At 47.9% G+C, this 12,111-nt stretch overlaps 1 protein-coding gene across 8 annotated transcripts in view; it reads right to left on the reverse strand.

Moving 5' to 3' along the window:
• Positions 1-11,772, reverse strand: part of MSI2 (musashi RNA binding protein 2) — a 390,574-nt gene extending 378,802 nt beyond the window's left edge. For 2 of the 8 annotated variants that reach the window (XM_060646506.3, XM_078437351.2), the window contains exons 1-5: positions 11,593-11,758; positions 11,259-11,299; positions 10,846-10,927; positions 10,052-10,136; positions 6,177-6,218 (exon numbers count right to left, since the gene is read on the reverse strand). In XM_060646506.3, the coding sequence (XP_060502489.2) occupies positions 6,177-6,218; positions 10,052-10,136; positions 10,846-10,927; positions 11,259-11,299; positions 11,593-11,654 (312 nt within the window). In that variant the 5' untranslated portion in view covers positions 11,655-11,758. Of the gene's footprint in view, positions 1-6,176; positions 6,219-10,051; positions 10,137-10,845; positions 10,928-11,258; positions 11,300-11,592 lie in introns of all 8 variants that reach the window. The other 6 variants (XM_078437348.2, XM_078437347.2, XM_078437349.2 and 3 more) reach the window with 6 other exon arrangements.
• Positions 11,773-12,111: the final 339 nt, after the last annotated feature.

A 12,111-nucleotide genomic window follows, 5' to 3' on the forward strand; every position in this document is an offset into this window, starting at 1 on the left:
GGAGACGGACACTATGCCAAGGAGCAACAATCAACGCTGAGGTTTGTTTTTTTGCAATTACTAAAAGCTACTTGTGCCCTTTGAGTTCACTGTCCAATAGTGGAAGCAATAAGGCACACACTTAAATAACCGTGAAACTCAGAACAAAGCGCCTAATGTAGTCCCCGGTGCCGAGCAGAAAACTTGGTAACTGCCGAGGACTGAGAGTGGCCGCTAAATGCACTCAAGATACAGTCTGTCCCCACCCCACCCCCCACTCCTGCGTGTTACGTTTCTGTCCACCTGCTCTCTACTAATCTGCCCCACTAGAGTGAAAGCCCCATGAGGGCAGGGACTTTTTGGTCTTGTTCTCCACACTATCCCCCGAAACGCACACATTCTCTGGCACATAACAGGTGCTCGGTAATGTATGGTGAATAAATAAACGAACACGTGCCCAGCACAGTGCCTAATGAACGCATCCGTGAGTCTCTGCTAACTTATTATTGCCTATTTTTTGCTCACTTATTTTACTGTGATTATTACCGTAGCTTGCCCTAACCAAAAGAGAAGATAAGGCGCTATGGAAATCCAGAGAAAGAAATATCACATGGAAGAGAGAGCAGAAACAGCTCCGTGGAAAGGTAACTCAAATCGGGCTTTGAAAGAGAGGTCTGTTTCGCACAGGAGGGAGAAGAAAGGGCGGTTCGGGTGGGGATACACCAAAGGGTAGCTATTCAGAGAAGGGGGACCGGTAGAAGAGAAGGAACCTGGAAGAAGACCGCCCCCCATCCCCCCGCCGTACAGATCTTGAAGGGCATGTACCACCAGGCTAAGAAGTTCAGACTTTGTTCGGTGGGCATTGAGGGTTTCCTGAATCCCCCCAAAGTGGGTGCACAGAGTCAGCAATTAAACACACTTAAGCAAGCCCTTGTTCGATGAACACATCAGATCGAACATGAGATCAGAGGAGGTGAACTGCATCTCCCTTTTGCGTTCTTGGGACTTTCGGCCAGAGAACATTCAGGTTTAAAAACACAAAAGGACAAGAAGATGGATATGTCATCTCAAGGGGCACCCACGAGGGTCAGCTGGTTCCTCAGACAGTGCCCCCCTCTTCTTCTGTTCTTGGGGGCAGAGGGTTCTCACCTGCCTGCCAAAAACGTGACACAGAACACATGAGCTCCAGCTTCCCGGCAGACTGACCTTAACACTGAAACGAAAGCATGCAAACGAAAGGCAAAATTCTCGGGAAAGGACATTTGGAGGACGAAGTGCCCCTCCTCTTGAGCTGACACCTGCTGCTGACTGAACACAGGAAGGAGCCACGCTCCCCGACGAGAAAGCAGCTAAGCCACTAATCCCCCAGGGTCCTTGCGGCCATGGACAAGGCTGCAGACGCACCACCACGTCCCTGCCGGGAGCCAGAAACCCACCGGCAGGCCAGTTAACGGTGGCCAGTGAGGTGACAGCTGCAGATCGTCCAAGATGGCAGGACGCTAGAACGACCCGACCCACAGCAGCAGGGGAAGGCCAGCTGCTGAAAACTCACCCCTCGCCCGCCCTTGAGAAGCTGCCAAGAAACCACTGCCCCAGAACAGGAGGTGCGTGGCTAAGACGTTCGCGCTGTGCTGCACCCATCTGGACGGACGGATGCTTAACAGAGAACCTTCCAGGCCCTGGAGCCTCATCAGCGGATGAGACGGGAGCAGGAAAGCCCGGCCTTGGCTCAACCTTGCCACAATTTAGCTGTGTGACCTGGAGCAGCCGACCTGACTTCCCTGGACGTCAGCTGCCTCCGCTGTGAAAAAGGCAGGCTGGATTCATCTCGAGCATTTAAGTTTTGCCATGTCAACCATCAACAGCTCCCTGCCGGCAGGGGGCTTACATTCCAATCAGGATTTTTCTTAGGTCATTTTCCATTATTCTAACTTTCCTTCTTCTGCACAAATAATTCTATAACAGGGCGCCTGGCTGGCTCGGTCTTGATCTCGGGGTCGTGAATTCCAGGCCCACGTTGGGCGTAGAGATTACTTAAAAACAATAGTAAATAATTCTATAACACTGATACCAGCGGACGATTGCGGGCACTACTTTGCATCAGGCTCCCAGCAAAGAACTCTGCATACACGCTGAAAATCACTCCACGCTGGGCACTACACCCCTGTTTTAAAGAGGAGGAAACTGAGGCCTGGAGGGGCTCATGTGATGTGCCCACCGGTCACCCAGCTGCGACTGAAGGCAACTGGAAAGAGGATGAAGAAATGAGATCTCCGTTGATCAACAGATAAGGTTCTGGCCTCTAAAACCTAAGACGGTAAATGGCAACTCGGCGGGGAGTGGAGAATGCTTTATTCCACACAAGGAGAATCAGGGCAGACGGGGAGTTATGCCCAGACTCACTCAGGCCAGAAGATGTTCGGCAGCCTCCTGGTTTTTCCGCACGAGAAAAAGAACCCACAGGCTTGAGCAAAAGTCTTCCAGGCAGCCAACGCTTCTGCCCAAAGGGACTGACAAAATGATATGACATGATTGATCCCAATCAGCCCCGTTTCTCCAACGGCTTTAAATTAAGTCATCTTTTTAGAACAGCACGACCATTTTAATTTTTTAAAAGACAGAGAGGAGGAACCTCTTCCATTTTTTACAAAATGAAATAATCATCCAGAGAAATAGGAAGATACAGAACGGACCTATCGTTTTCTGATCAAAATGTACTTCACTAATTAACGGCCACTAGTCTCCAAAGAGTCGCCCCTCGACTAGTTAATAAAGCCCCATTATACTTCACTTGAGATGTGAGCATTTACGTCGCAAAGGGGGGATAATGAACTGCAGGATTCAAAACCCTTCCTTCGGGTCGCTCATTAAAATTCTGGTCAAAACGGATTTTTATTTATATGATACATTAAAGAATATTATGACAGTACTAATGTGAAATCTGTTCTTCACTGCCACGGATTTTCTTTCGTATTAAGTTACAGTTTCTTTCCACTCGTCTTGTTTTAACACCTCCACGACTATTTCTCTGGCGGGTGCTAGCAAAAAGGGACAGCCAGAAAGCAGAGAAATGCATGTTAACTGAAACGCTGGCTGACGTATCATTTACAAGCTCCTCGCCCAGCCCTCGACGGGGGATGGCGGGGGGGGGGGGGGGGGCACAGTTCACCTCACACTGGGACCCTAACACATACACACAGAAGTTTTATTGAAGGGGGATAAACAAAAACTAAATAAGGCTTGACTTAAAGTTCTATACTCCTGCCAGCCGGGTTTTGGCTTCTCCAACACTAACTTCGGTCTGAAATCCCCATGGTTGGGCTCAAATTCTATCGGAAAATAACCGTTGACAAGGAAGGCACTTTCTCCCCACCCTGCCCCAACTCCCAACCAGCACAGGCCTCTTTTGCCAAATCCCCAGCCGCTCCCCTGGAGTTGAGCAACCCCAGAACCGTGTGAAAGGATGCCCTCGGGGGTCGGATGGAGACACACTGCCAGACAGAGTCACACAATGGGATGACATCACAAGGGCTGGGTGAATCACCCAACCAGGGAACTTCAAAGGGCGCGCTGGCTGTCGTGCCCCTCGAAGCCCAATGACCTCTCTGAGCTGCCTCCTCTGCCGTAAGGGACAGGTGATACTCCTAGATGCCCTCCACGCCCCGCAGCACACAGGATCGCACACTGGGCAAGGGGCTAGGTTGCCTATACACCGCTTCTCAACCCACGTGTGCCTCAGTTTCCTCATCTACAAATCGGACATAACACTAATACCCACCCTCACAGGACATGGGTGAAGACGAAGTGAGTTCGCATACACACTGTCCCTACAACAGTACCTGGCACATAAATTCAGATGACACCAGCATTATTACGAGGCCTCTCGTGGGGACTGGGGTGACAGCCTAACAGAGCTAAGAGTCAAAACAGCAGGTAACACATACAGTATTACCACCACATTCCAGGTCTTCCTTTCTGGAAGCACCTGACCTTTATTAACTTATTTAATCCACGCAAAAACTTGATGAGATGGGGTACATGAGGTTCCAAGAAACCAAATGATTTGCCCAGATTCACACAGCTAATGAGCGGCATGGCCAGGATCCGAACCCCAGCTGTTGAGTCTGAAAACAGTAAGAATGACAATTAAACCGACAAAAACAACAGGAGTGGTGGAGATGAGGAGTTAGGAGGTCCTCACCCTGTGCCACACACCCTGTGTGTGTCCTCTTTTATTCCTCACAAAACCTGCTAAGGGAGCTACTCCCATCACTGCTATTATACAGAGGAGCAAACAGACTGGGGAAGGTGGTTTGCTCCGTGTCTCGGGACCTGGGGATTCAGATGGAGATGACGGACAGGAAAGTCCTTTGTAAACTGTGTCATAAAAAGCAAGGTATTGTTATGCAATCCCTAGAACGCCATGGAAAGATGTCTTCCCCCACCTGGTATAATGTTTGCTCACATCCAAAAGTCTGACAATCCGCCTAAAACATCCCAGACTCCAGGTTGGGGGCGGGGAAAGGTGCACACCTTGACAAGTTCGAGAAATAGTCTGTCTCGTTTTCAAGTTGAATGCCTCGCTGAAAAGCCAAATGCCAGAGTATGTTAAATTGAAATATAGCCTTCTTGGTTAAAAAAAAAAAAAAAAAAAAAAAAAAAGTGGCAGGGGGTGAGGGGCGGGGAAACAACAGGGAAGAGAAAACAGGTCAAACCCATGGTTTGACCAAGTCAGGGATTTTTCCAGTTTCCCTCTAGGGTAATCTGATCCTAGTTCTGGCTGATCAAATGACTAACCTGGAAATTTGAAGATTCACACTTATGGAAGAAACAGTAATTCTTCCAAACCCAAGAAATCCTGCTAGTTCTGGAAGCCTCTGAAATGTCAAGGATTGCATACAGTTTGAAAAGCAACCTTTAAACAGGTAACAGTTCCAAAGTTTGTGCTCTGTACGGAAAAAAAATCTAACCTCTTTGGTTCAGTAATTGCTATTCTTTGCTTACTTATTAGGAAAAAAACGTCTTAAGAAAGTATTTTGCCATATTTACTTAAGAGATTTGCGTTTCCTTCGAAAGACAAGAAAGGAAAAGAAAAATTATATGGAAAAAAAAAGGAAGGAAGAAAAAGGAAGGAAGGATCACATGGCAAGGTCTAAACCTGAAATTCTCAAAATCTCATCCACAAATGCTAACTTTTTCTTCATTAAAGTTCTTCATCCCTCCCTTGACACAATGAAAAGCTTGCACTTCTGGGAGACTATGCTTGAAGAAATAAACTGAATTTTCAAAAGCCACAGCCCTTTCCCTTTGTGACCTAGAATCAAGAAGTTTTGCCAGTTACCCTCTCCCTAGAAGAATGCCAAGGCCACAAGATACAGAAAAAGTCTCTCCTGAAATTATACAGGGAAGAAAAAAGTATAATTAAAACGTGCAATTGTAACACATAAGCCTGTACATTTCACCTCGGGTTCCATGCAGCTCAGCTCTGTTCTCAAAGCCAGAGCTGGCGAGCCCCGTGGAAACCACACACTTGTGAAAAAGTGAAGGCCTATCTCGATCCCTGAAGCAAATCCTGTAGTACCACTTCTCCAAGGTTCCGTCCTCAGGACTTGTCCCCCAGGCCCTGGCACTCGCAGAAAGAGTAGCACTGTTGGTGTCCAGTGGGCCCTGAGTGATCCCTCCCACCTGAAACCAGAACATCCACTGCCTCCTCTGTCAGATTTAGGGCTTCGTGGGTCTACGAAGTTGTTTCCAAGAAAAGACAAGCTGTTTACTCAAATTCTACTCCTCTCCATAAACTCCACGTTGCAAGTCCTCAAAAGAAGAACCCTCCAAAAAAGACTCACAAGCAAATGTCCAAGTTTTCCTGATATGATCTTGGCAATGCTCAAAAAATAAATAGAGGGTTCGCATAAATATTGCAACAGATGGAGCTCTGTCCTCCCACGAAGGATCAGGGTTGGCCCTGCCCCCTGTTGGATGCTCAGAACCCACCTCGGGACGGCTAGATTGCAGACGCACACGGTTATCTGGCGGAGAGCTCCTTGCCCGGGCCTGGACTCTCACAGCCACAGGCTGGTACCCTGAAGGAACTGAGGGCACCAGGTTTCAATGCTTCATTGCCAGTACTCTGAAATCTGAAATCCTTGGCGACCATCTCTGAGCGCTAAAATCCTACTACTGATTCTCCCACTTACCTTGGGTTGCGCCCGACGAGGAAATGCAACTTTGGGGTCGATCTGGGGGAATAAAAAGGGAAAAGTGAGAGTCAGTTCCAGTATTGGGAGACAGGGAAAAAAAATTATGATTAATCACCTAATTATTAATCACTCATTTCTCAGGCTTATAACCCAGCTTTTAGTAACCGTCTCAGGCCACTCAAAAGTTCCTTAAGCTTTGATCCAAACTTTACTCATCCCTCCCACAATGTAACAAACAAAGCTAGCCTTTCTAAATGCCCTACCACGTATTTCAATGTGTGATGCTCCTAATAAATTAGATCCCACATGCTCTTATTTAAGCAAACGCTGGTCTTCCACAGGCACTGGACATTGAATGGTTACTTTCATCTAATTTGCATCTCCCAGCCACGGGAGAAGAGATGGGAACATCATTGTTGAAAAAAAAATTATAACCTGAAAAATTAAACGTAAGTTTCAGCAGTAGGTAACTGGATAGTACATCTTCTCCCGGGTGATAACTAAACAAGGCAGGTGGGAAAGGAGATTCCCAAAATTCTTTTAAATCATCAACATCCAAAAACTCTCCAAAGAGATCCAACACGATGCTCGACTTGAGTCCATTCATTCGTGTTGGCAAAAGCATGGTTACCTGAGTTGACCAAAAAGATAGCTCATTCTGTATTAGACCTCGAGGGAAAGCAGGTGTCAAAAACTATTCGTTCTTAAGAAATAATAATAATAAGATAAAAAAAAATACATGAGCTAAAACCACCTGGATTTTAAAAACCACACGGGGTAAGACTCTATGAGCAACCAACCTCAAATTACAAAAGTAAGGAAGGCCATCATGGGGAGAGGGTAAAAAAAAATGACTGAAAAAAAGAAGTTAGAATCTAGTGTATCGATCAGGATATTCCTCTTACCCCAACCCCAATCGGAATGGAAAAACATTCTCTACCCCAGATCAAATGCAGAACCCATGATTCTCAATCAAGGAATGGCTTTAAAACTCAAAACAATTCCCACGGAAACACTTGAAATCTAATAGGCTGATTCCAGGTGGGGGGAGTTGTTGGATAGAAACTATGGGGAGGGAAAGAATTAAAAAATTCCCCATTACTGGTTTTCATTAGATTTCTAAATATCACAAATCTTTGGGTAAAACTCAACACAGAATATTGCTACAAGTTTATTTAGAGGCTCTGGCTTTCATAGTACAATTTGCCCCTTTTAAAATGTAAACCTGAACCTTGTTTTCAGTTCTGTCATTGAGGGGGTTGGAATAATGCTTTGGGGAAAAGCACAGAGAAGGGGGAAGGCACACCAGATAGTTCTTGCTCCCAGACTTATATCCCTTAGGACATCCCAGCAGTTAAGACATACAAAGATTTACTACTTTTATGAAGGTAGTTTACAGACCTAACAAAAATCCACAGCATGTTTTTTTACTTTTAAACATCACCTGAGAAATGAGAGATTACTTTTCAAAAACTAAAACAGACAAAAGTCTCTGATCTAGGAAACTACCCTTTCATCAAGATTAACATTACCGCATCTACAGGTGTATTCAGCACTGACTAGAGCTGTCTACAAGAGAAATACAACAGGTGTGGATTTTCCATTCTGTTGACCAAACATTAAGACAGATCCGTCTTTTTATAAACACTCCCCCAAACTACTGGGTTTTTGGGGTTTTTTTTTGGCCGACCAGCACAAAATTGCAGTAAGAAGTCACCTTGTTTGTGCAGAAAAAGGTGAGGGACGTGTTGGGAGAGAGACCCGAAGCTGGGGGAATAGGGAACAGCGAAGAAAGTGAAACACTCAAGAAATATCTAGAATTACAAAAACCAAAGCCAATTCAGAATGCCCATATCGTGTGTTGTGAAAACAGCATGCTATACCACCGGGCAAGTTCGAGGTCTTCAGTGTGCAAAGTAGGCACTCTGAAATCTCTCAAGGAGGGCACAGGTCAAGACAGGTATGGCAAATCCCAACCTTTTGCACATCCCTGTCAACTATTTTCTTTTTTTTTTTTTTTAACGAACAACAAAAACAAAAACAAAAAAACTACCAAAAATTAAAACATTAGTTAGTTAGGTACAGCTCTACTTACTGTAGCTACAAATCCTCTAGGAAAAGACTAGGGTACTATTTTGGATGTGAATGGCCGTTACCTAAACAAAGCTTTTAAGGTAACGTAAACAAGATCCTCGTTTCCATGTCAATAAACCAACCGCTTCTGCCTCCTGCACTGAACGTTGAAACAAAGTCAAAATCTAGGTTATACTAAAGAATAGTGACCAAAACATATCCACAAACAATTAGGGAGGGAAAACCACAGGCTTTGCACCTGATACTGAGGGCTATGACCCACCAACCACCATAGAAACCAAATACTATTTCTCTTACCCGGGGTAGGGAGAGGGAGTGAATAATAAATTCCTGAATTTGCCTTCAAATATTTTCCTCTTTAATTCTGCTAGCTTTTTGAAACGTCTAGCCAAGAAGTTAAGGAGGAAAAAAAAAAATTTCTTCAGACACTCATTATCACCCTACAAATGACTGTCCCTAAAATTAAATTATCTAAAAGCACAAAAAGGCTGGGCTGCAAGTTATGACAAGTCCAGCACAATTAATAAAGCAACTTAAAATGTGTGGGGGTCCTGTCTTTGGGGGTAGGGACCTCTGATCAGAGAAAGAGGGTAAATTTGCAAATAAATTCACTTGCACCAAAGGTGGCCACGTTTCTTTTCTTTTTCTTTTTCTTTTTTTTTTTCCATTTCCCCTCAATGTAAAAGCCAAAAGGGACTTCAAAGATCACCCTGTTCCACTCCTGTATTTAACAGAAAAGGAAACTGAGGCCCTGGGGCAGGGAAAAACTTGCCCAAGTTCATAAAGGGCAGCTGGGACTAGAACTTGACCCCTTGCCTTGCCCCACTACCCACCACAGAGAAGAGTGGTCCCAAGCGGCCCAGCACTGCATCCCAGTGTCACCTCAGGGACCCTGCTTTGGCAGATGTATAAAAACTGTGGGGAAATTCTAATAGAGGTAAAGGGAAAGGGGAGAGCCACAAAGCCAACACAGGGGTCTAAATAGAACACCACGAGCTCCCCCCTGCATTATATTTACTGCTATATACTAGTATCTTTCTTCCCTTCCTCTTCTAATCTCTACCGAGAGACTTTTCCCCTCTCAACACTGGACTCTGAAACCTTCTAATGCTATAAAAGTATCCACGTTCAAAATAAAGGATCTGGGGGGGGGGGGGGGGGGGAGGAAGCAAAAACAAATCACTTGGAAACCCCAGGCCTTATCAGTCTTAGATTTCACTCCATCTGGAGTCACCCGCTGGACGCCCAGCTTGGCTCTGTGAGGTCTCTCCTCCTCAAACCACATTCCAAATCCGAAGTGCCCCAAGAGGAACCTGTTGCCTGAATCTGTGATTAGCGCCCCCTCGCCGTCTTCCCGTCCCCGGTCCCTCTCGGCTGGCCACGGAGCGGGCTGTGCCTTCTAAAAGCCAGTTCCCACAGCCACAGTTGGTAACGCGTGCTATGCTCGGCTGACAAAGAAAAGTTGCCTTTGCTCTGTGGTGTAGTTTCTCTGCAGGGTCCCTGGGCCCCGATAGATAGCCTCTCCCCAAGCCCACCCCTCCCCCAAGCCTTCGCTCCGGAGCATCTGGAGCTGCAGTGGGACAGGCTCTAAAAAGAAAACCCCAAGCCCAGCCATTGCAGCAAACTTTAGAGCCAACTCGCAAGCCCTGCTTATAAGTACCCAGTTCTCAGCACAGAAGCAAAAGAAAGCACTGTCCCTTTAAATGGGGCTGTCAATGCCCAGATCGGTCCCGAGCAGGGGCAAACAACAACAACGACGACGACAGAAAGCAACCTACCGTCTTGGAATCTAACTCATGGTGGGGCTGACCTAATACTTTATCTACACTTGCTGGGTCTGCGAACGTGACGAAACCGAAGCCTCTGAAATGAGACAAAGAGGGAGAAAAACAAACAAGAAAATGTGACACCATTGAAAGCAACAAGGAGTGAGCCCTAATGCAGAATGGAGAGCAAAAGTTGCCCCCTCGGACCCCCACTTCCCACAGCCCTCCCCCAATTCCCCTCCACCCCGCAAGAAAACACATCAAGGTTAATGGGGGAAGTGGAACGGGGGCAGGGCGGGTGGAGGTAACTTGGAAAATGCTGGTGTCTCCACTCTTTCGCCACCTCAGTTTTCTCTCCTCCTCCCCTTCCCTTCTTAACGCTTTGTTTTATTCCCAAGAAAACCCGGCACTCGGCACTCGGAAGAGATTCATCCAGCTTTCTAAAAGGGGCTTAAGAGTTTGGGGAGCTGGGAGTGTGGGGAAAGCATACATTAAAAAAAAAAAAAAAAAACTATGTAGAAAGTGAATGAAGCTGAACGTCATCTTAAACAGGAGAAAAAAGAAGCGACGGGAAAATGACTTAAAGCGGAGAGATGGACATCTCTGTATCCAGAGTTCAACCCCAATTAACAATAACCTTTGGGGTTATGGGGGCGGGGGCGGGGGTGGAATAGAGCGACGTTCGAAACCAGCCACATGCCTGAGCCCCATTCTAAATCCGCTTAGCTACTTCCGAAGACACCTCCAAAAATAACACTTAAACTTTGTTCTAAAATAAAGACAAAATCCAGAAGGGAATGGTTTACCTGGAGCGTTTCGTAGTGGGATCTCTCATGACCATACATTCTCTAATTTCTCCAAATTTGCTAAAATAGTCTCTAAGGCTATCTGTAGAGAGAGAAAGAGAGAGATGGGGGGGGGGGGGGAGAGAAGGTGTGGAAAAAAAAAGCAATGCAAATTTTGATCAAGGACAAAAACCAAAAGTAGTTTTCTGTTGTTATTCTGTTTTGTTTTTGCATTTTTTGCACACGCGGGGGAAATTCGGCAACAGAGGTCGCGTAGAGGGCTCGGAAAGGATTTGCTATTTAAAAAAATAACCTTGCACAGGAGAAGTGGGGAGCCAATGGCGGGGGGGGGGGGGCTCTTACACCGGGATAACAAAGAGCAATAAAGAAGCCAAGAAGGGGGGGACCCAGACGTCCCCCCCTCCCTCCCTTACCTGGTGAGGTCTGCCAGCTCAGTCCACCGATAAACATTTTACTAGAGGGAGAAAACATAACAGAAGTGAGCACCGATGTCAGATCGGCCATTTTGACGTGTAACTTACAAAAGCTAAAAGGAAAGCGGGGGGGAGCGAGCGAGCGAGAGCCGGGAGGTGGGGTGGGGGAGAAGGTGACGGCGAAATGCAATCCAAAGGTGTGTAACTTCCACGGGGGGGGCGCGCGGGAGGGGAGGGGGGGCGCGGGAGATGCCCGGCTCCGCGCACCGCCGTCCCCGCCGCTGCAAGGAGAGCGAGCCCGAGGCGGCGCGGTGGGCAGCGGCTGGAAACTTACCCGGGGTCGTGCTGGGAGTCGTTGGCGCTGCCCGAGGTGCCTTGGCTCCCATTTGCCTCCATATCTGAGCCCCCCCGCCCCCCCACCCCCAAAAAACCGAGCCCCACAGCGATCCGAGCGGAGCGGCGGCCGGCTCCGAGCCCCGAGATCTCCCGCTCCCTCCTCCCCCTCCTCCTCCCCCCCGCCCGGGCTCCTCCGAATCTCTCAGCGAGCGGCGGAGCCGGGGCAGCGGCGAGAGCCGTCACACGTGGGCTCGGCTTAGCTCAGCCCCGCTGCTCGCACACCCCCCCCGTCCCCGCCCCCCCGGCCCATCCCCACCTCTCCCCCTCCTCCTCCCCACCCCCATCTCCTCCTCCTCCTCCTCCCCCTCCTCCCCGGCGCACGTGGGGCGGAGTTCTAGAACGTCGTGTAACCAATGCCGGTGACGTCACGCACCCCGGTGCGGCCCCCGCCTGCCCGCGCGCGCACACTCGGTCCCCCGCGGCCGGACCCACGGGGGCGGTGCGCGAACCCCGCGGC

The sequence above is a fragment of the Panthera onca genome, chromosome E1, assembly GCF_046562875.1.
Source record: "Panthera onca isolate mPanOnc1 chromosome E1, mPanOnc1 haplotype 2, whole genome shotgun sequence".
NCBI lineage: Eukaryota > Metazoa > Chordata > Mammalia > Carnivora > Felidae > Panthera > Panthera onca.